We start from the raw sequence: 22,237 nt of genomic DNA, 5'->3' as shown, positions 1-22,237 counted from the left end.
CTATATAAGGAAACGACTTACTGCTTAGCTATGGACGGTTGATTTATTTGAATGTTTTTGGGCCATTATATGTGTCCAAGTCAGGATGTCCTGGGTGTGTTAAAGACTTTTGAATTGGGAGAGATACCATCTTGAGTTTACTAATAATTTAAGTCAACAGCATCTAACAAAGAAGGCTTTATTCTTGGATCCTGTGCAGACATCGTAGTCTGAACTGAAGTAAACAGAATCCTGGCTTCAGTAAGAGCTGTTATTTAGAACACATTTGAGACATTGTGATGTAATTGTGTCCTGAGGCTGAGAAGTGTTAGTCTCCATTTTATTAAATATCCATTTTAGTGTACAGCCTTGTACCAGCAATGATAAAAAGCAAAACAGATATTTACTCAAGGCCAGTCTAGATTTTGGCCTTAAAGACTTTCCCCTTATCACCTCCTTTCCCAGCCATCGCTGAGCAAGGGTTGGGAAACCCTAGGTCAGTAGGTCATCAGCTTAGCTTCAAGCCATGCAGGCTGCCAGCTCTCCTTTGCCTTCAGAACCCCAGCCCCTGCATCTAGAGGTGTCCAGGGTCCTGGCAATTAATTTAAACTTTCAATTAATGGCACGTCTTACCTCTTTTCTCGCAACCAGACCTATTATCCTCTTACCTCCCCTCCCCATCCTCTTGGAGTCACGTCTCTCTTTTTTAAAAAAAAATCAATTTATCTAATTTTGACGGTGCTGGGTCTTCGTTGCTACACGGGGGCTTTCACTAGTCGCAGCTAGCAGGGTCTGGTCTCCAGTTGCGGTGCTCGAGCTTCTCACTGTGGTGGCTTCTCTTTTTGCACAGCATGGGTTCTAGAACACGGGCTGGGTAGTTGTGGCCCACAGGCTTAGTTGCCCTGCAGCACGTGAGATCTTCCCAGACCAGGGATCGAACCCGTGTCCCCAGCATTGGCAGGCAGATTCTTAACCTCTGGACCACCAGGGAAGTCTGGGGGTTGCATCCCTTCTGGGACTTTGATGTCTGCATGCCTGCCTAGAGTTCAGAGACATCTAGTCCATTCTCTTCTTTACATTTTCTGCCTCTCTCAGTTTTCATGTATTTTTTGCTCATGGAGGACTCTCCATTTCCCTGAGAGTAGGTTAAGCATGTGGTATTGTCCCGTTTTATAATTGTGAGTGCTGCAGTGAGAGAGGTTAATGACTTGCCCAAAATGCAGAGGAGACTTTAGAGCTGGTAACTTCAGTTTTAAAAATTTGAATTCGGTTCCATCAACCGAATTCATGGTAGTGCTTTTTTTCTAAGAAGAAAAATTTTTAAGAAAGATATAACCTAGTGACACAGAACAACTACAGTGTATGTGTACACACGTGCATACTGTAATTCTGGTAGTGGATACATAGCTTTGTCTGAATGTTGTAGCTCTTTTGCCATGTCTACCTGATAGCTGAGAATATTTCGTGAAGAATGCCCTTTGATACATTGGAAAACAGCATCCTTGAAAGGGACCCAGAAGAAACCCCATTATGGAAAGACTCTACTTTACATAATTCGTAGACTTTCAGGGTTGAAACAGACAGGTCTGCTGGCTCAACAGATATTTGATGGTTAAATCCTTGATTAAATCTCATCTGAGTCCTTGAGTGCTATGGAATGATTTTGAGGAATAATCCTTATTGCTACACATGATCTTAATGGCCTGAAGATGCTTCTGTGGTCTATCAAACTAAGTGAAACGTTGATGCTTTAAAAGGAGAAATCGTTTATTTCTTGTGTCATCAAGGTTTTTGAAAAGTTCAATTTTTGAAACATTTTCCCTTACAATGTTCAGCTCTTATGAACATTGCCTATTTAGACTTCTGTTTAATGCCATTGTTTAATGGCATGTGATTTTTTAAAATGTGACTAAATAATAATATTTTATTTTTTCCATGTTTCTCTGTTTTTATTTACTAGCTCGATGCCATTTCTCCCAGAATTGTTAACCATTTTACGTAGGTTTGGTTTGTGTAACGTGCACAAGGGTTCATGTGATTGCTTGTGGTTCTTTTGTGCTTTAGCCAGAGGTAGTAAAGAAGAGAGGGAAGGTTTGAGATTAAATTTTAGTGAAAGCTAATTAAGACATGTCGTGAACCTAAGGTCCTTGAAAATTCAGTAGAGCTGGTTGTTTCCCTCTTTGCCTTCAGTAGAAACACCCTTAGTGATGGAGTGTCAAGTGTCTGTGCTGTAGCAATCACTTTGTAACTTGCACTTACAAAGTTCTATCTTGAACCAGTATTTCTCATAATTTTTTTAAAGGGATCGTATACTTACAGCCTGTAGTCAGTGTACACAGCTCTAACTTCTCTCCTAGAAGCATTGGTCAGAGAATATCATGGTCAGGAGAGACTTCGTGGGAAGCTTCAAAATTCATTGGTTTATATATTGTGGTTGCAGCCTTCCTAAGAGCATTACCTTAGCAAATAGAGCATCCGTTATAAACTCTTGGGATAGCTTAGATTTCAGCTTAACAAATTTACAGTAAAAGTTGAAATGAATTTTTTTTGCTTTTTAAGATACACATAGTCTCTTTAGTTCCTATTTCAGTCTTGTCTATAGATGCAAATAGTTCTACAGAGAGAATTGAATAGAGGTGTGTGTTCTGTTCTAAATGTCTGCTCTGTTTATGGAACTTCTCTACTACAAGTGGTTTAGCTGGTTTCCTGAAGGGAGCAGAGAAAGAATAATCTCACAAGACTAAAAGATTAACATTGCTCCACAAAGTTACTGGAAGTCTAAGACTAGGTGACTGAGTGAGTGAAAGTTGCTCAGTTGTGTCTGGCTCTTTGCGACTCCATGAGCCACATAGTCCATGAAATTCTCCAGGCCAGAATACTGGAGTGGGTAGCCATTCTCTTCTCCAGGGAATCTTCCCAACCCAGGGATCGATCCCAGTTCTCCCACATTGCAAGCAGATTCTTTACCAGCTGAGCCGCCAGGGAAGCCCAAGAATACTGGAGTGGGTAGCCTATCTTGTCTCCATTGGATCTTCCCAACCCAGGAATTGAACCAGGATCTCTTTCATTGCAGGTGGATTCTTTACAGCTGAGACAAAGACCACGTGAAATGCAGTAAAAATATGACAAGTATTCTGCAGTTTGCACATTTCCAAAGGGCTTCCAAGTACAAAATTCTGGTTTTGTGTGTATGAGTGTTTTAAACCCTGGGAAGTAGCCATAATAGGTATTATTATCCCCATTTTAAAAACGAAGGGAGGGTCAGAAATTGAGAGAGTAGCATAAAAACATATACATTACCATATGTAAAATGTGTAACATGTAACAGATGTGAAATGGCAGTGGGAAGTTGCTGTATGTCGCAGAGAGCTCGAAGGGGTGCTCTGTGACAACCTCGAGGGGTGAGATGAGGTGGGAGGTGGGAGGGAGGTTCACCATAGAGGTGACATGTACATACCTATGGCTGATTTTTGCTGATGTATGGCAGAAACACTATTGTAAAGCAATTATCTTCCAATTAAAAATTTTTTAAAAATGAAGGGAGGCCAGTCTGGGTCATGGTTTAGGTAATGTTCCCATTGTCAGCTGATAGCGTGGCACTGAGGCTAGAGCCCAGGTATTAGGATTTGATGCTCATTGTACCATTCACTTTGTTTTTCTCAGATGTCTTCCCCTTAAGCCTAGAGACCATACATTTTCACTTTCTAGTTCAATTTCAAGTGGCAGGTGGGATCTAGGGGCAGCTGGAAGATCGAGAGGTCCTCAGAAGCCGAGCTGGGTGGACAAGGCTTTGCATCATTTACTCATGTGTCCCTTAGTGTGACATTTTATTTTTCTTGAGCCACTTGTTTACTCCCTCTTGAGTTTTGCCTGTACATTGAAATTCTTCCTCTTTTTTTGCTGCTGCTTTCTTGACTTATTCTTCCTCATACTGGAGCCCATATTTGGCTCAGTAACCCCAAGACCAAGTGAATGTTCACTCTTCTCTTGAGCAAAAAAATGAAAATTAAAATATTATATCTATATGTGGTCGATTGTAGGGGAAGAGTGACTCTGCTCTCAGATATTGTCTATTTTCCAATTCATACTAAATCATCTTTTATTCCCCAGTTCATACTAAATCATATGCATTTCCCCATTGTCTTTAAACATCATTTGAAAGTACTTTTCTTGATTCCTCCGCATTCAGTTGCTTGAATTTAGCATAATTTACTGATGAGTTTTTCTATTTTGGATAATGAGGCTATTTTCTAGTTTTCTCTGTAATAAAAATGATTGACTCCTTGAAGAAGGGAATTTTTAAATATTTAGAGAGTAAAAATTTGGTTTAAATGGTTTGCCTTAGGCATTAATTCATTAGTACATTGTAGCAGTAATTTCAGTGAGATAAATATTAATACATGATTATTTTTCTGAAATAATAAAGTTGTGATAGTTTTAGTTTCAGATGGGGAAAATGCATAAAGATGGTCAATAAAAGGAAAAGACTTCACAATTATGTCCTTAGGATTTATTTACTAGTTAAGCTTTGACTAGTGACACGTTTGTCCTTCATGTTGTATTACTTCTCTCTGGGTTTCTTATTTCCTATATAAGTTTTTTTCCTCAGATTCTATTCAAACCCCCTCCATTGTAGCATCTGCCAAGGTGCACAGTTCTTGGAGGGTCTCATTTGAGGGTCTCAATTTGAGGGTCTCACATTGTCTTTAACATTTCCTTTTCCAGGTATGTTTGCTTTTGAGAGTATTTGTAGATAAGCCAGTGCCTTAATCTTATTTTGATTCTGTTTGGTGAGCTTGACATGAATTCTACTTCTCGGAAAATTTTGAGAGAGAGGACCACTGGGTCAAAATGGAGTTAGGAAGTCACATGAGTTTTTTTTTTTTCTTTTTGAAGTACAGAGAAGGCTTTTGCCATTAGTGCAAGAGAGTGTTTCTCCTTTTCCCAATCTATGGTGAATAAAATGTGTGAGCATACAGGAATTTGACTTGTTACCTTGGATAAACTCAATATTCTTAGGATGAAGTCATACATAATTAATTACCTGTCTCTGCGTTCTTTCCAGAGTGATGGCACTTAGTATTCACACTCATGATAACTTTGGTTTCCTGAGTGCAGGAGCCCCAGGACTGCCAATTAAGGAAGAAGAGGCCGTGGCAGTTATATAACCTTGGGGCTTCTATAATGTGGTGGTTAATTGTCTTTTTTCTTCTTAACTTCTAGTGTCTGAAACAGTACATGCAGCTGGCAATCCGAGAAGGATGTGGGTCTCCCATCACTTGCCCGGACATGGTGTGCCTAAACCATGGGACCTTGCAGGAAGCTGAGGTATGGATGGGTGCTCTGATCTTCCCCTTTGCCCTGTTGACATGATTTCCTGGGATCTTGGCTTTTTATGCACATCTCTACCAGGGAGTCTAGAAACAAAATACAGGGGTTAGCTTTTTAAAGGAGTACTTTATTGCTACATACCTTGGATTCTTTATAGAGGCTGTTAAAGCTGTTATTTACTTTGGTTCTATTTATAAATGCCCCCTGAGTGTTGAAGAAGTTCTAGAATAGGCCAAGGTGCTAGAAATCCAATTTACCAAAGGTGAGCTTTGGAGGCTGAATAATCAGTGGCCTGGGGATTTTTAATACTTCAAAGATAAACAGATGACTGATTAGCTGTAGTTATAGATAACATGAGTTATTATGATTCTGCAGAGGTAGCTTGCGTTGAACCATTTCTAAAGAGCAGAGAAAGGCTTTTCTTTCAGTATTTATCAGGCATATATGTTTTTTTGAGTGAGTTCTTCTCACTGTGACATGTCTCTTTGTTTTTTCAATCCCCATTTAATAGCTTGCCCTTAAATCAGCTCTTAACTTTCAGGTTCTGCTCATTTCAAATCTTGTATGCCTTCATGTAGCTGCTTTCTTAGCCAGTATACTATCTAATACTTTCAATAGATTTATAAAACTGAAGCTCAGAGTGTCTAAATAACTTGCTCAAGAGTGCATATCTAAAAGGCAAAAGAGTTAGAATTCCAATCCAGTTCTTTCTGACAGATTGCATGGCTTTAAAAGTAGAACTTGGTGGATAAATATAGTGCCGAGTAAAGGTTTGATAATTGAAAGTCCAATAGAGTGCATATATGTGTGTAGGTATATATGTGTGGGTATATATGTACACGTCTGTGTGCCTGTGTCTGTATGAAGGTGTGTGTATCCATGTGTATACACACGTGCTTTATATATATACAGATGTCTTTTACATATATATATATATATATCTTTTGTAAGTAAAGCAGTCAGAAAGATAGTACAGACCATTTTTAACCAGTCTGCATCTGGGTGCCCTGTGTTTAGCTTATGAAATACCAAGTAAGTGATACAAGTGAGTGCGAAGTGATTTGAGGGGAAGCATAAAAGGAATGCATATTGGTTTAGAAGTTTTTCATTTTAGGAAAGTCATGAAATGGAATTTTTAAAACAAAGAGGTAGTATTGATTGGGTGAATCCTGTGGTGAGAAATATTAACTTTTGTGTGAAAAATGGGTAGAAGAAAATTAAAAGGGGGAAAGATTCGGTTATCTACCATGAATACTATTGATCTATGCAACCTGGAAATGGTTTTTAAAAATGAGACACAGGTTTGCAGAAGCATCTTTCTAGACATGACCCTTCCAGGGAACATGCTTCCTTTTTGACTTGCTTCTGTGAGGTCTGATCAGTCAACAGATGTTTACTGAGTACAAAGTGCCAGGCTCTTTCCCAGTCAAGATAGAGAGGTGAATAAGATAATCCCAATACTGTTCTCCTGGAGTTTCTGACTTTGAAGAGAGACATTCAAGTGATAATGAGCCAGATAATTAATTATAAGAGCAAAAAGTGTGAGATGGAGCAGGCAGCAGGAGTTATGTCTGCCATAGAATCTTATTTAATGCTTGTGTGTGAAAGCTATTAAAACATAAATGAAGTGACCTTTCTAAACAAGCCTTTGAAATTAATTACAGTCTCTTTTCTAGAAAAGCCTACATGTGGCTATTTGCAACTAATTAAAACTAAAATTAGAAATTCATTCCTTTGATTGTGCTGATCACATTTTAAGTACTCAGTTGCCACATGTGGCTAGTAGCTACCAGGTTGGACAGCACAGAATAGAACATTTCCCTCTTTGCAGAAAACTCATTACATAGCGGTGTTCTAGACTTTATTTCTTTATTTTTTCTCTAGAGTTTAAATGGATGGTAACCATTAGCCATTGAGCCTTTGGATATCAAATGTTAAGGCTAACGTGTATAGACAAGTGACAGGCCATGGTTTGTCCCAAAAGTCTCTAGAGCAGAGTCTCACTCTTCTGATTTTCTTAGTACAGACATTCCCTGGTCCTCTTCCCCCATAGTTCTTTTCTCCTTCTTAATTTTGACTTTTCCCTCTGTTCACATTCTCGTTCACACTTCCCTAGTGCTGATTCCATTTACCCAGCTTTACTTTAAAAGCAGTTTTACTTTTAGGCTGCATTAAAAGCAAATAAACCCATAATGGCTCTTAAAAATGACAAAAGGATATTTGAAAAACAGAACAAAAACATACTCCAAACTAAACTGTGGTATTTCTTACATTCTCCAAAGTCTGTTTCCCATTAGATGAGTGTCTCTCACTCTGGGGCATTGAAGGACCTTCATTGAAGGTCTTGCTAAGAGCCTGCCTGAAGATGGGCGTGAATTGCAGTAGTCAACCAACTTGCCACTATTTTTTTCCCCCAGAATAAAAAACAAATGCAGTGGTGGTGATTGTCTCTCATTTTTGAATTGAGAAATGATTAGATTATAATGGAGCTGTTGGTGGCTTCATCAGTTTATATGGGGTGACTCTTTTCAAAGCAGATACCTCACACACATGAACTTGGGTTACACCATCTGCCTTTCTGACTTGCTTGACATCATACTTTTCTCATATTCAGCTGTTATTATCATACATAGTTCTTAATCTAGATATTATTGAGTCTATCACAGTGGTACATCCTTCTCTAGATTCTGTCTCTGTGACTACTTTTCCTATCATTAAAAAAAAACCATTTATTTTTATAAGTAACATATAAGTATACTTTGCTTATTAAGAATAATTCTGGTTAAGGCTGAGGTTCCCTTTGTGATACTTCTGTTTGTATTACAATACATGATCCTTCACTGTTCATTTTATAAAATGCATGGAAGTATAAAATTTTTCCTCCTTAAAGGACACCAGGAATTTAAGCTCTTTCCTCTCAATGCTTTCCTATGTAGGTCTAGCTCACAGAGTTGACTCTGCTTCATATTTGTGTCTCCTGAAAGCTTTAATGCTTCCAAATTGGCTCAGCCATGGCTCTTTCCCTTCACTTCAATTTATTGGGAGTAGCAAAGGGTTCAATGCCCAATCCAAAACCTGTTTGCTTATGTAAGAAACAGTGGAAAAGGCAGCTCCCCTTCAATGTCATGGAAGCTGGTGGGAGGTAGTGACTGGAGAACTTGTGTCCTAGAGGTGCACCCACTGGGAGCCAGGGAAAAGGAAAACTTTCCTCTCTTGCGTCATCTGGTCCTTCCAGCTGTTGCTCAGCAGTGTTTGATCCAGGAATCTTGTCCAACATGGAATTATGAAAGGGAGGACGCAGATGGTTGGTTCTGATAGCATTACTTTAGGCACAGCCTTTGCTTGAAGTTAGTAGCCCTGTTAAAAAGGCGGTGACTCATTGAAGCAGTTTCCTTACTGTGTTAGTTCAGTTCAGTTCAGTCACTCAGTCGTGTCCGACTCTTTGCGACCCCATGAATCGCAGCATGCCAGGCCTCCCTGTCCATCACCAACTCCCGGAGTTCACTCAGACTCATGTCCATCGAGTCAGTGATGCCATCCAGCCATCTCATCCTCTGTCGTCCCCTTCTCCTCCTGCCCCCAATCCCTCCCAGCATCAAAGTCTTTTCCAATGAATCAACTCTTTGCATGAGGTGGCCAAAGTACTGGAGTTTCAGCTTTAGCATCAGTCCTTCCAAAGAAATCTCAGGGCTGATCTCCTTCCGAATGGACTGGTTGGATCTCCTTGCAGTCCAAGGGACTCTCAAGAGTCTTCTCCAACACCACAGTTCAAAAGCATCAATTTTTTGGCGCTAGCCTTCTTCACAGTCCAACTCTCACATCCATACATGACTACTGGAAAAATCATAGCCTTGACTAGATGGACCTTAGTTGGCAAAATAATGTCTCTGCTTTTGAATATGCTATCTAGGTTGGTCATAACTTTTCTTCCAAGGAGTAAGCGTCTTTTAATTTCATGCCTGCAGTCACCATCTGCAGTGATTTTGGAGCCCCCCAAAATAAAGTCTGACACTGTTTCCACTGTTTCCCCATCTATTTCCCATGAAGTGATGGGACTGGATGCCATGATCTTCGTTTTCTGAACATTGAGCTTTAAGCCAACTTTTTCACTGTCCTCTTTCACTTTCATCAAGAGGCTTTTTAGTTCCTCTTCACTTTCTGCCATAAGGGTGGTGTCATCTGCATATCTGAGGTGATTGATATTTTTCCCGGCAATCTTGATTCCAGCTTGATTCCCTACTGTGTTAGGGAACTAACATAGCCATCACTTACAGGGAAAGCATGAACCATGTGTCTGGACCATGTCAGATTTGAGCAGCAAGCACATAAAGGCCTACCATTATGGGACCTGAGAAGTGGGACTTTCTCCCACGGCCAGCTGGTGGTGGACGGCTGGGAACAGCTTCTCACCCACCCATCCTCCTTCCAAGTCCGAGGGCACTGGAACAACATGCCTTTGCTGCTGGTGCTGCAGTGTGCACAAGAGGGTGAATGGATGCAGCTGTTCTTCTCAAGAACAGGGGCTCCAGAATTGCAGGATTTAGGGTGGGACGCTGTGGAAAGACTGGGATGAGGGGGTGGGGGGTGCCAAGGAATTTAAGGCTGCATTTGCAAAATAAACAGTTTTTACTCATGAAAGTGAAAGTGTTAGTCGCTCAGTCATGTCTGACTCTTTGTGACCCCATGGACTATAGTCCGCCAGGCTCCTCTGTCCATGGAATTCTCCAGGCAAGAGTAGTGTAGTGGGTTGCCATTCCATTTTCCACAGTATCTTCTTGACCCAGGGCTGGAACTCGGGTCTCCTGCTTTATAGGTGGGATTCTTTACCATCTGAGCCAGCAGGGAAGCCCCTCAGTTTTTCCTCATATCACATGTTTATTTAGGGTAGTTTTGGTAAGTGAAGTGAAAGTCACTTAGTCGTGTCCAACTCTTTGTGACCCCATGGACTATACAGTTCATGGAATTCTCCAGGCCAGAACAGCTACCCAGGAGTGTAGCTGTTCCCTTCTCCAGGAGATCTTCCCAACCCAGGGATTGAACCCAGGTCTCCCACATTGCAGGCGGATTCTTTACCAGCTGAGCCACCAGGGATGTCCAAGAATACTGGAGTGGGTAGCCTATCCCTTCTCCAGCGGATCTTCCCGACCCAGGAATCTAACCGGGCTCTCCTGCATTGCAGTCGGATTCTTTACCAGCTGAGCTAGGCTGCTGGAATTATAAGAGATCCAGTAGTTCCCCTCAATCACCCTTTAGCACTGTCTCCACTTGCCCTCTTTTTAACGTAATTAATTCATTAGTTAGATTGTGCCAGATCTTGGTGTGGCATCTAGAATCTTTTAATTGTAGCATATGGGCTCTATTTCCCTGACTAAGCATCGAACCCAGCCTCCCTTCATTGGGAGCACAGAGTCTTAGCCGCTGCACCACCAGGGAAGTCCCACCATCTTTTTATTTAACTGTTTTTTTCCTCCTGTTATCAAGAGTATGATGCTGGGGCAAGTGGCCATATTGCTGCTCCTGTGGTTTTAGGGTCTGAACGGGAAGGGACTGACGTGTCTGTAACAGTCCTTGGCTGTAATATGTGTCGGCTGAAAAAGAGTAAAACTTTGGGGCAGCACAGGATAAAGGAACCTCCATGCTGGAGTCAATAGACACTTCTGAGATTCCAACCTGACTTTTGTTTTAGAACATATTTAAAGCTTTGTGTTAAAACTGCATGTGAGTGGAGAGGAATGTTTCTAAGCTTCTTTTTTACCTGAAGGCAAATATAAGAAGTCTCAGCAGTGGTGGAGGGAACGTGTCACATGGATGGTTGTGCAGATGGGAACATCCCTTTTACCCATCAATGGGCTGAGGGCAGGAGGCAGGGAAAAATGTGGGAAGATGTACTGAGGCCTTGTTGTTGTTTAGTCTCTAAGTTGTGTCCGACTCCTTGCAACACCATGGGCTGTGGCCCACCAGGCTCCCCTGTCCATGGAATTTGCCAGGCAAGAATACTGGAGTGGGTTGTCATTTCTTTCTCCAGGGGATCTTCCTGACCCAGGCAGCGAAGCTGTGTCTCCTGCACTGGCAGGTGGATTCTTTACCACCAGGGAAACCTGAGGCGTGTGTAGAACAGGTGAAAAAAGACCAAAAGCAGCCCTTTTCTGAGAGATTCCTGGTCCTGGAATTCTAGGTCTCCCCCACTTTTCAGTTCCCCAATGAGCCCTGCCTTCTGGCTCTAAGACAGTGATGCCCTCTTGTTTTCTCAGCTATGATTTGACAGCTGGTTTGAGCTTGGTTTCCCTGGTGGCTCAGTGTAAAGAACCCGCCTGCCAATGCAGGAGATGCAGATTTGATCCCTGAGTCGGAAGGTGCCCTGGAGAAAGAAATGGCAACCCACTCCAGTATTCTTGCCTGGAAAAACCCATGGACAGGGGAGCCTGGTGGGCTACAGCCTATGGGGTTGCAAAGGAGCTGAACATGACTTAGTGACTAAACAACAACAACGAGCTTAGTTTACTACAGTCGGATGAATGGGCAAATGTACCGGTTCTTATTTTCTGGGTTGTGATAGGAAACAGTCTTAGTTTCTGTGTTAGTGTGATAGGGCACTTATCACAAGGCCAGTACTATTTCTCTTGTATTTTTTTGCAAGTCATGTGTATGTGTGTGTTAGTTGCTCAGTTGTGTCCAACTCTTTGCAACCCCATGGATTGTAGCTCACCAGGCTCCTCTGTCCCTGGAATTCTCCAGGCAAGAATACTGGAGTGGTTTGCCATTCCTTTCTCCAGGGAAGCTTCCCAACCCTGGGATCGAACCCAGGTCTCCCACATTGTGGGAAGATTCTTTACCATCTGAGCATAGCTCTTCAAAAATTGCCAGAACCTTAACACGCTGTCATGATCAATTCCATCTCTAGATATACTGATCTTTTGTATTCTGTGTTTAGCCTGTTCATTTAATTTTTTAAAGCACCTGTGCTTTAAAGGGTCAAATCTAAGTAAAGTCTGGCCTTTTTTTTTCCCCCCTTCTGTCTTGCCTTTCCAGACCTTGATGGTGGTACCTGTGTGAAAGCCAGTCTCCAGCTTTTGTGTTTTAACCATTTCACTTTTCCAAGTAAAAGACAGCATATATTGTATTTATCATTGTAATGAGAATACATTGCACTCTTAGCAGAAACACTTCTCTGGGTAGCAGTCCTGTCTGCCCTGTCTTTTTCTTTAGTCTTTGTAAGGTTCGTGTCAATGTAGGTGGTGATGCTTGCTCAAATATTATGGGATGGGCATAGTTCATAATGGTACACAAGGATATGTCTTTAATTTCTTCCATTTGTGGATATTAGATCTATCCAGTTAACTTTTATGTGTAATAGTTATAGCACCCCACATATACATATATTCTGAGTTCCCTGCTTAGGCTCTGCTGTAGGTGGAGGGGATTAGAAAAGTGAAGACTCTCAGCAGAGTAGGAACTGAGGATTTAATAAGTATCCCCAGGTTTATTTTTAACAACAACAACAAAGACAGTGATTCAGTGCTACAGGTAATTAGTAGGTTTTTGCTGTTAATATTCTGTTATTATTGTTTTTGTTCTATTAAAATGAAACTGAATTTGCCTTTTCTTTGAATTTTTTTTTCTTTTTGGAAAGAATTTCTATAGGGATGAGGAGAAAACGTGGTCTTTCATTCTTGGATAGGAGGAGAGATACATTTTTGTTTAACAGGTAGATTAGTACAAATTCCAAAGGAGAAATAATTAAAAATCACTTTCAATCAAGTGCAGGATTTTTTTTTAGTAGTTGGTTTGAGGGGAATGTTCTCTCTATATTTGAGAGGATACTTAGGAATTTTTGTTTCTGTTGCATGAATATGAGTCCGGTTAGTAATGGGTTAGAATTCACTGATTAAATTAGTATGATTAGTTCATACTGATCTAAATAAATAAATGAACAAACAAATACATGAGGGATAAGGGACAACCTTTCCTTAGAATAGAATTATAATTTACAAATACAGAATGAATGAAAAAAATCGAAAATCATTATTAAACAAATGCCACCATAATAATTATAGGCAAGAATTATTTTTTAAACAGTCTTACAGAATTTATTACAATATTGCTTCTGTTTTATGTTCTGGGTTCTTGGCTGTGAGGCATGTGGAATCTTAGCTTCCCAACCAGGGATTGAAGCTGCACCCCGCACATTTGAAGGCCAAGTCTAAACCACCAGACCACAAGGGAAGTCCCTAGGCAAGAATTATTGATAAATACAAAAATTAGTAGGAAAACCTATGATGAGAAATGAGATGTTTGTAGACTCAAAATATCTCCCTACAAAATACTTGCTGATTACAAAAAATACAGAAATCTGACAAATCGCCTTGCTGTGCTATGCTCAGTCACGTTCAACTCTCTGTGACACTGTGGACTGTGGCCCGCCAGGCTCCTTTGTCCATGGAATTCTTCAGGCAAGAATACTGGGTGGGTTACCATTTCCTACTCCAGGGTATCCTGACCCAGGGATCGAACCTGGGTCTCCTGCATTACAAGCGGTTTCTTTGCAGTCTGAGCCACCTTGCTGCTGCTGCTGCTGCTAAGTCGCTTCAGTCGTGTCCGACTCTGCGTGACTCCATAGACGGCAGCCCACCAGGCTCCGCTGTCCCCGGGATTCTCCAGGCAAGAACACTGAAGTGGGTTGCCATTTCCTTCTCCAATGCATGAAAGTAAAAAGTGAAAGTGAAGTTGCTCAGTTGTGTCTGACTCTGTGCAACCCCATGGACTGCAGCCTACCAGGCTCCTCCGTCCGTGGGATTTTCCAGGCAAGAGTACTGGAGTGGGGTGCCATTACCTTCTCCACTGAGCCACCTTCACCAAATTAAAAAGTTAATATTGACAGTAATGAGACAGGTTGTCCTCATGTATCTCCTGATGGCCCAACGTCACTTCTGTGATATTCTTGTTAAAAATGCACAACCTCACATAGTCATGAGAAAGAATCGGACAAACCCATGCTGGAGAATATTGTGCAAAATAAGTGGCCTGAACCCCTCAAACATGTTAAGGTCGTGAAAGCCAAAAACATACTGAGAAACTGCCATAGATTGGAGAAGGTTAAGGAGGCATGGCAACTAAATGCTAGGTGGTATCCTAAATTGGATCTTGGACTGAGAAAAAAGACATTACTGGGACAATTTGTAGAGTTTGAATATGGCCCTCAGATTATTTTACATCAATGTAAATTTCATTATTTTAATAATTAACTGTGGTTATGTAACTAAGGTGTTCCTGTTAGGGGAAATTGAGGGGAATGACATTTAGGAACCCTATACAAGTTTTTGCAACTTTTTGTAAGTCTAAAGTTATTTTGAAATAAAAAGGTTAAAAAGGAATGTCCTGATATGTCTTTGAATGATTTGGAATTGCTTTGTTCACAGGAAGAGGATAATTGAATACAGAACACACCTTATTATAATCTGTTTCATTATTTTCTGGGATTTCTGTTTTGCAATCAATTTTAGTGTCCTTGTGATTTATTCCTTTTTTTTAAGCGTAGTTCTTTAACCTGTAGCCTGATTGAACCTTCAGTAATCATCCTAAACATTTATTTCAATTTTATAATTGTAAAAGACCTTGAGCAGTAGTGACTTTGCTTCAGATTGCAATGGAACCAGGAATTTAATACTCTGAATCATCTTTTTTTTTTTTAAACTAAAGTTTATACATAAAAAGTTAAGTCAGAAAGAGGAAAGCAAATACTGTATATTAATGCATGTATGTGGAATCTAGAAAAATGATATAGGTGGTCTTATTTGCAAGGCAGAAATAGAGACAGATATAGAGAACAAACGTATGGGTACCATGGGGGAAGAGGAGATGAGATGAATTGGGAGAGTGACATATATACTCTGTTGATATTATGCATAGAATAGATAACTAATGAGAACCTTCTGTGTAGCACAGTGAGCTCTCCTCAAAGCTCTGTGTTGCTCTAGATGGGATGGAGATCCAAAAAGGGCGGGGGGATATGTAAGTGTATAGCTGATTCACTTTGCTGTACAGCAGAAACTAACACAACATTGTAAAGCAAGTATACTCCAATAAGAATTAATTTAAAAAGAAAAACAGAAAATGTCAAAGTATATAAAAACATTTCAGAAAATTAGCTCTCATCTGTGAAATCTAACAGACAATAAGATCAAGGAATAGGTCCTTTTTTTAAAAACGTAATTTAAGTTCCTTGAAGGCAGCTTCTGTATCTCCTTCTTTTGTATCCCAAGCTTCCAGACAACACTTGACCCATAATAGACTCTCAATGAGTATATAGAGAAGATGTAAGTCCAGGAGGGAGGCTCTGGAGAAGAGAGTGGTGTGTTTGGTGTTAACTTGATTCCAGAAGAATCAAACAGAGTGAGACGGGATGGAACTAACTCTTTGTGATCACAGATTTCAACGGAAAAATTGATTTACTGTGTTAAGGCCTGATTCCATACAAGATTTTGATCTAGAAAGTAATAAAACAGGAGCTACAAAGTAGAGGAAGAGGCAGAAAAAGCTAGAGACCTCTGACTTCCTGTTGGCAGTAATGTGTGCTCGGATGAAATTTATCTTTCTAATATAAAATTAAACTTCCGTCGCTACCATTATTGACTTTTTTACTGAATTAATTTCTGTCATTTTTCTCATTAGAATTTCATCTCTGTCTGAAACATTATCTCATCTCTTGTTTGCTTTGTCTTCCTTCAACTCTGTTGGACTCAGCTCTTGTATAAATTGCTTGTTATTGATCAGAATTTTTAGGGCTTGACTTTCAGGGGGTTGAAGGTCTTCATCGGTTCAGAATCTGTTTTAGGTAGTAGCAGGGCTTCCCTGGTGGCTTGGTTGGTAAAGAATCGCCTGCAGTGCGGGAGACCTGAGTTTGATCCCTGGGCTGGGAAGATCCCCTGGAGAAGGGAACCCTGCCCACTCCAGTATTCTGGCCTGGAGAATTCCAAGGACTGTATAATCCATGGGGTCGCAAAGAGTCAGACACAATTGAGCGACTTTCACTTTCACAGGCAGAGTACAAGACTGTCATATAGAATCAAAGACCTTAAGAGGGTTTTGTTGGGGGGGGGATTGTTAAAAATAGGTTTCTAAAATATCACTGAGGTCTCTTGGGTCCAGATGACGTCATTCCCCAAGTACCTTTGGCCCCCAGATTAATGTACAATTAGATTATTTGTCCTCTACCTGCAGTGAACCAGTGACTAAGTCAAGAATTTTACTGATTTCTTAATGTCTCTCTTTACAAGCCTATACGTTCTGTTTCCAACCCTGCATTTTATTTGAGACCCTTTTGCCTTTCAGGAAAGAGGTCCAGATAGTATTATAACAGATGAAACAATACTGACTTTCAGTGTGATAAAAGCCTAACTATTAAAAAAAAATTAGGGTAAAACCAATATTACATAAAATTAACCATCATCAAGCTAATGAGCTTTTATTTAAGGTGCCAGATTGAAAATGCAACGTTTTCCCCCTCCCCGTTGGAGAAAAATGTTATAATTAAGTTTATTTTTACCCAATTTTAGTTGGTACATAGAAGGCTGAACTTGCCTATTTTGTTTTTCTTCATACATTTTAGCTAACTTAGCTGGATTCATTTATAGAATAAACAAATTGATTTTTTTTTGTGAGGAGGAGAATTGAGATTTTCATTAGCTTTTAAAATGTATTATGGTTGTTAAATACCATGTTAGATACCTTATTTTTAAACTCAGGTTTTCTCAAAGCAGACTGCCATTAGTTGCAAGAGCTTTTATCTAGATAGATTTTATAGCAAAAGTATGTCATGTTTTACAGTTGCAATTTCCAAGGCTAAGGCTATGTGCTTTATCAACTTGATGAATGTCTGAAAACCTAAAGTCCTTTGATTTTTCTCAGTTGTAAGTCTTTTAAGCAATGTCAATACATTTATATGTTGACGTCAGTGGAATTATTTTTAGAATGCCAGTTTAAGAGCAGTTTGCTTTTCCTGCATCTGCCTTTGAAATGTAATTTAAAATGATTAATCTGAAATGTCATTTAGTTAGATATGAATCACTGTTGTTTATTAATGCCATCTGAAATGGAAATGGGTGCTTAGCCACAAGAAATATCTTTAGGCACGTCTTCTCTGCCAGGGTATGGATGACAATGAATGATCATCAGAGGCCAGTGAAGTGATGTTCATCAAAAGAAATTGTCTTTCTTTTGCTTAGAAAGTACTATTCCCTAGCTGATGAATGAAGTTACGTTATTCCTGAGGCAGTATCTGCCTGATCTTAGTTTTTCAAAGTTTTAAAGCTAGAATTATAATCTTTTTTTCCTTTTTCATAGAAACCCCAGCTACTTCCTGCACTAGAATCATCAGGCTTTATTTAAAGAATGGTACTCAGTAGGTTAAGATGAAAATCTTTTAAAAATGTATTAAGTGAAGGGAGAAAAGGAGCATTGTTTCTATATGTGCACAGATAATTTGCAAAGTCCAAACGTTTGGTTGTCTAGTCTTACTTGTTGTTGTTTAGTCCCTAAGTTGTGTCCACCTCTTTCCACCCCATGGGCTGTAGCCCACCAGGCTCCTCAGTCCCTGGGATTTCTCAGGCAAGAATACTGGAGTGGGTTGCCAATTCCCACTAGTCTTGATTCTGATGAAAGAATGGAAGATGATCACTGAGTTCTGTCACTGATGCCTTGAGCAGGGAATCCTAACCATGGCTGAGGATTGGGGATGATTTGGGAACTGCTGCTTCTGTTTAACTGCATAACAGTATAGGGAAAAAGAAATTTGCAGACAGCTGGTATAGAGAAGATACAGTAAACCAGATAAGAAAAAGGGATCGTAAAAAGACTGGTAACTTCGGGCTCCATGAGGAAAGTAAGGAAAGAAGTGAAATCTCATCTTTTGAATATCTCTGGTTTCAGATTGCCTGTTTGGTACCTGTGGATCAGTTTCAGCTTTATCAGCGGTTAAAATTTGAACGAGGTATGTACATGCTTTTCTTTTCATCCTGATGGTGGATGTGGTTTTATATGTGTCCTCTTTACACTAACCTGTGTGTAAGATTAAGGCAGCTGTGAGCTGTCAGCAAAGCCACAAGGGTACTCAGAAAAAGGCAAACTGTAATTGCAACATAAAATTTTAACTTTCTCAACCACAGCCAGAAAAAAAATGCAGACTAGCAGGAAACGGAACTTTCCTTATGTTGGTTGTTGTGTAGTTTTAATTGGGCTTATGTGAGAGAAGTTCTGCAAAAGTTAAATAGTTTCACAGTAACAGTATGACAAATAGAAGTGAAGTGAAAATCACTCAGTCATGTCCGACTCTTTGCAACCCCATGGTCTATACAGTCCCTGGAATTCTCCAGGCCAGAATACTGGAGTGGGTAGCCTTTGCCTTCTCCAGGGGATCTTGCCAACCCAAGGATCAAACCCAGGTCTCCTGCATTGCAGGCAGATTCTTTACCAGCTGAGCCACAAGGGAAGCCCATGACAAATAGAAAGTGACCCTCAAAATGAGTTTTACCACCACTTTCCCTGCTTTCAAAGATCACTTCAAAGACATTAATCCACCCAAACATTTTCACTGCTCATTGTGATGTTCACTGTCCTTCTGATTATACTTGTAATCATAGCCAGTGACTAATGCTGTTTGCAGTTGCGTGCTAAGTCACTTCAGTCGTGTCCGACTCTTTGCGAACCTATGGACTAGAGCTGCCTGTCTATGGGGACTCTCCAGGCAAGGATACTGGAGTGGGTTTCCTTGCCTTCCTCCAGGGGATCTTCTCAACCCAGGGATTGAACCCACGTCTCTTACTGTCCCCTGCATTGGCAGGCAGGTTCTTTACCACTAGTGCCACCTGAGGAGCCCTGCTATTTACAGTGTATTAGACTGATTTTCCTTCTGATCTTAGATTTGGGGTAATTTATATAGCTTTTCTATTTGTATTGCCTTATTATCTGTAGGAATCTTTTTTTTTTTTTGGTGTGTTTCTCCATATCTGAGAAGTAGGAGAAGATTGTTTGCCCTGGGACTCATAGGACCTGTGTAATCTCGTCAAGTATGTAAAATAAACTCTAACATGAACATTCAGTTTTCCTGATTGCTAGCTTTTGAATCTGGATTAATAAAGTCCAGAGGTAAGAGAGTAAGGAAAGAAGTGAACTTTTTTTTTTTTTCTAACGTGCCAGTAAATTTGGTGAACACAATTTATCTCATTTACTTTTTGCAATTACCCTGACGGACAATTGTTACATGAAAACAGAAAGAGAACCGTGTTGAGCATAAAGGGGGTAAGGATAGGAGCATTTGCAGGAGAATCACAGGGTGGCATTCACTGCCTTTGACCAATGTTTGGTTCAGTCTCATAGGCTTATTTTTCTCAGCAAGCCAAAAGCAGATTCATCTTTCATGGATATGTTATTTAACAAAATGTATAAGACTGGTATATTAAGGTGGAATTTATTAAACAATTCTTGGGCTGCATTGCTTTGAATTGCACTTTTGCCCTCTTTTGTGTGCTCATGCTCGGTCATGTCTGACTCTTTGTGACCCTGTGGACTATATAGCCCACCAGGCTCCCCCGTCCCTGGGATTCTCCAGGCAAGAACACCAGAGTGGGTTGCCATTTCCGTCTTCAGTGCATGAAAGTGAAAAGTGAAAGTGAAGTCACTCAGCCATGTCCGACTCTTAGCGACCCCATGGACTGCAGTCCACCAGGCTCCTCTGTCCATGGAATTTCCCAGGCAAGAATACTGGAGTGGGGTGCCCCATTTTCTCCTCTAGGGGATCTTCCTAACCCAGGGATCGAACCTGCGTCTTCTGCATTGACAGGTTGATTCTTTACCATTGAGCCAGTAAAGAACATAATTTATGAAGCAATGGAGTGGGGAGTGTTTTGAATTCAAATAAGACTATTCCATCATAAAAACTTACATACTAAAGCAAAATGCTGTCCCTGGTCCCGAGAGGCAATAATAAGGGACACTTTTATAGGATATTTGCTAATCTAATTGATATAAAAACTTTGCAGTCTCAAAACAACTTATAGGAAGATGCAAATAGGATGTTGTGGAACATGCTGTCAGAACCAGCAGAATCAGATGAACTTTAGGTTTAATGGATAAAGACATAGGCTGATATACTGTCTATACTGTCCTGTGTGGATTCTGAGCTAACCAGAGGAATTAATGTTGGGATAGTTTATATAGCAGCCCTCCCTAATCCATCCATGTGGGCTGGATAGGTTGAGCATTGCAGCACCACATGCTGATGAGTGGTGTCAAACATCTGCCCTGACATTCTCTCACTTTATCCCAATATCCTCCACTATATAAATACATTACTGCTGAATAAAGGCATTCACCTCGTGGATGGACGTGGCTGGTAGCCAGTGCCACGGTTGGAGGGCTCTTACCTAGAGAAAATCTAAGGAGGTAGGTTGGATTTTCAGACTTCTTAAACGGTGAGATCCGTCAGTCTCACCAGTCCCATTCAGTGACCGGGGCTCAGCCTGTCTGTAGGGTTCCCTTGTTCCCTAGGTACCTCTCCTCCTCCATGGCCATCACCCCTCCCCTACCCACTGCCCCATCTGTCAGTAGCAGGCCTTATGCCTCATTGTGTACAAACATTTTTTTAGATAAAATGTCTTTTTTTGTGATTCATTAGACAAATTCTTGGAGAAGGCAATGGCACCCCACTCCAGTACTCTTGCCTGGAAAATCCCATGGATGGAGAAGCCTGGTAGGCTGGAGTCCATGGGGTCGCTAAGAGTCGGACACGACTGAACGACTTCACTTTCACTTTTCACTTTCATGCATTGGAGAAGGCAATGGCAACCCACTCCGGTGTTCTTGCCTGGAGAATCCCAGGGATGGGGGAGCCTGTTGGGCTGCCGTCTATGGGGTCACACAGAGTTGGACATGACTGAAGTGATTTAGCAGCAGCAGCAGATAAATTCTAATAGTACCGGGCATTAAAGCTTTCTGTAAGTCGGTTCTCATGGATGAATATAAATTTTTAGTGCATTCTAAAAATAGTGCGAATATTGGCTCCACCCCTTACTAGACTGTGTAATCTTGATTTCTGTACCTCAGTTTTTTCACTTATAAAATGGGGATATTAATGGTCCCCATACCATGGGTTTGAGATGAGGATTAAATGAATTAAGAAAATTGGAGAGATTGAGACCTGCCTAGGACCATACCGGTGTGTCTCAGCTTCCTCATCTACAAAATTTTTTGAACTGGATAATTAAAATTTTTTTTAATTTTATTTTTTGGCTGTGCGGCATGTGGGCTCTTTGTTCCTGGACCAGGGATCAAACCCATGTCCCCTGCATTGGAAGCACGGAGCCTAAACCACTGGACTAGTAGAGAAGTCCCTATACTTTTTATTGGAGTTAAAAACATCATTAAATTTACCATTTCACCCATTTTAGGTGTGTAATTCAATGGCATTAAGAATATTTACAATGTTGTACAGCCATCACTACCATCCACTTGGCAAAACTTTGATCATCCCAGGCAGAAGAAACCCTGTAACAACTAAACAGTAACTTCCTTCTCCATTTCTCCCAGCCCCTGATAACCTCTAATCTACTTTCTGTTCTGTGAATTTGCCCAGTCTAGATATTTTATGTAAGTGGAATCTCACAATATTTTCCCTTCGTGTCTGGCTTATCTCCAACCACGTTGTAGCGTGTATTAGAACTTCATGTCTTTTTATGGTTGAATAATGTTCCATTGTGTATACCTACCCCTTTTTGTGTATCTCTTCATCTGTTGATGGACACTTGGGTTGTTTCTACTTTTTGGCTATTGTGAATCATGCTGCGTGAACATTGGAGCACAAATACCTGTTCAAGCCCCTGCTTTCCATTCTTGTGGTTATATAGCTAGCAGTGGAATTGCCAGGTCATACGGGGGA

General features: G+C 40.5%; 1 protein-coding gene across 1 annotated transcript in view; it reads left to right on the top strand.

The window, feature by feature from the left end:
• RNF144B (ring finger protein 144B) overlaps positions 1-22,237 on the top strand; it is a 61,586-nt gene that overhangs the window by 22,381 nt on the left and 16,968 nt on the right. The window contains exons 2-3 of the mRNA XM_068961052.1: positions 5,203-5,307; positions 18,235-18,295. Coding sequence (XP_068817153.1) covers positions 5,203-5,307; positions 18,235-18,295 — 166 coding nt within the window. The remainder of the gene's footprint in view (positions 1-5,202; positions 5,308-18,234; positions 18,296-22,237) is intronic.

Source organism: Capricornis sumatraensis, chromosome 22 (genome assembly GCF_032405125.1).
Source record: "Capricornis sumatraensis isolate serow.1 chromosome 22, serow.2, whole genome shotgun sequence".
Taxonomy (NCBI): Eukaryota; Metazoa; Chordata; class Mammalia; order Artiodactyla; family Bovidae; genus Capricornis; species Capricornis sumatraensis.
The sequence above is the reverse complement of the archived record's forward strand: the minus strand, read 5'-3'. Positions and strand labels throughout refer to the sequence as shown.